The 1,085-nt window shown below is 65.7% G+C and overlaps 1 protein-coding gene across 6 annotated transcripts in view; it reads left to right on the top strand.

Moving 5' to 3' along the window:
* Nucleotides 1-517, top strand: part of ADCYAP1R1 (adenylate cyclase activating polypeptide 1 (pituitary) receptor type I) — a 47,378-nt gene extending 46,861 nt beyond the window's left edge. For all 6 annotated transcript variants that reach the window (XM_006774927.2, XM_006774931.2, XM_006774930.2 and 3 more), the window contains one exon: nt 84-517. In XM_006774927.2, the coding sequence (XP_006774990.1) occupies nt 84-272 (189 nt within the window). In that variant the 3' untranslated portion in view covers nt 273-517. The remainder of the gene's footprint in view (nt 1-83) is intronic.
* Nucleotides 518-1,085: the final 568 nt, after the last annotated feature.

Raw genomic sequence — 1,085 nt, 5'->3', positions numbered from 1 at the left:
GGCGGGCCCAGGGCAGGAGGCGGCGGACAAAGGAGGTCGGAGAGGATATTGCTGGGAGGTGACGGCCCTGTTGCTCCCTGCAGGTGCAGGCGGAGATCAAGCGTAAGTGGCGGAGCTGGAAGGTGAACCGCTACTTCGCCGTGGACTTCAAGCACCGGCACCCATCCCTGGCCAGCAGTGGGGTGAATGGGGGCACCCAGCTCTCCATCCTGAGCAAGAGCAGCTCCCAGATCCGCATGTCCGGCCTCCCGGCCGACAACCTGGCCACTTGAGCCCCCTCCGCCCTCCTCTCCTCCACGCCAGGCTGGGCTGCCAGCGGGCGCCGGCCACGCATGTTGCCTCTTTTCTCCCTTTGGGCAGGCCCTGGGCCAGAAGCCAGGCTCTCTGAGGGGGGAGGAGGATGCAGGTGCAGAGGGTATTTCGCCCCCCTTCCAATTTGGCGCTGGCCCCACCCACCATGGACCCCTGGGCCCCGACCCCAGACGTGTAAATACTCATCAGATGTGGGAAAGTTGTACCATCCCAGTCCCTTCGTCCAGTGTCCCTGCCCACCTCCAGCAGGTCCCAGCTCCACCGCCCCCGTCCCCCCCAGCCTCAGCAAGCGACACCCTTGCTTTGGGGGTTCGGGTGGGGCCTGCCGGACAGCCTCTCAGAGTATCTGACTCTTGAGGGGACTCCTCACCAGCCGGGGGCCCTTCTCAGGCCTGCCCGTCGCCGAGGCCATCCAGGGTCCCACGTGGATGCCGGAGCGGCCTTCAGCGCAGGCCAGACGTGAGGCCCTCCTGCTCGCCCAACCTCTCGGTGTCCAGGTGCCCAGCTCCTGGGTTTCAGGCGGTGGGACCGCTCCAGGGCGCTTCCTTTCTGAGACTGCAGTCTGGGTGTGGGGCTAAAGGTCGGGGAACGTTCTGGTGCTTTTCATTTGGCCCGTGGAAGATGGCCGAGAGCTGGAAATGCGCATCTGATGGGAAGGAGACGGACAGGGAAGGACCCATGGAAGCCTTCACCATCTTCGTGATTCACCCGGACGCATGCGGGCAGGGAGTCACCCGGTAGCCTCCCTTCTACCCCGCCCCCTGCCGCCCTCC

This window comes from Myotis davidii, unplaced genomic scaffold (genome assembly GCF_000327345.1).
Source record: "Myotis davidii unplaced genomic scaffold, ASM32734v1 scaffold125, whole genome shotgun sequence".
NCBI classification, from domain to species: domain Eukaryota; kingdom Metazoa; phylum Chordata; class Mammalia; order Chiroptera; family Vespertilionidae; genus Myotis; species Myotis davidii.
The sequence above is the reverse complement of the archived record's forward strand: the minus strand, read 5'-3'. Positions and strand labels throughout refer to the sequence as shown.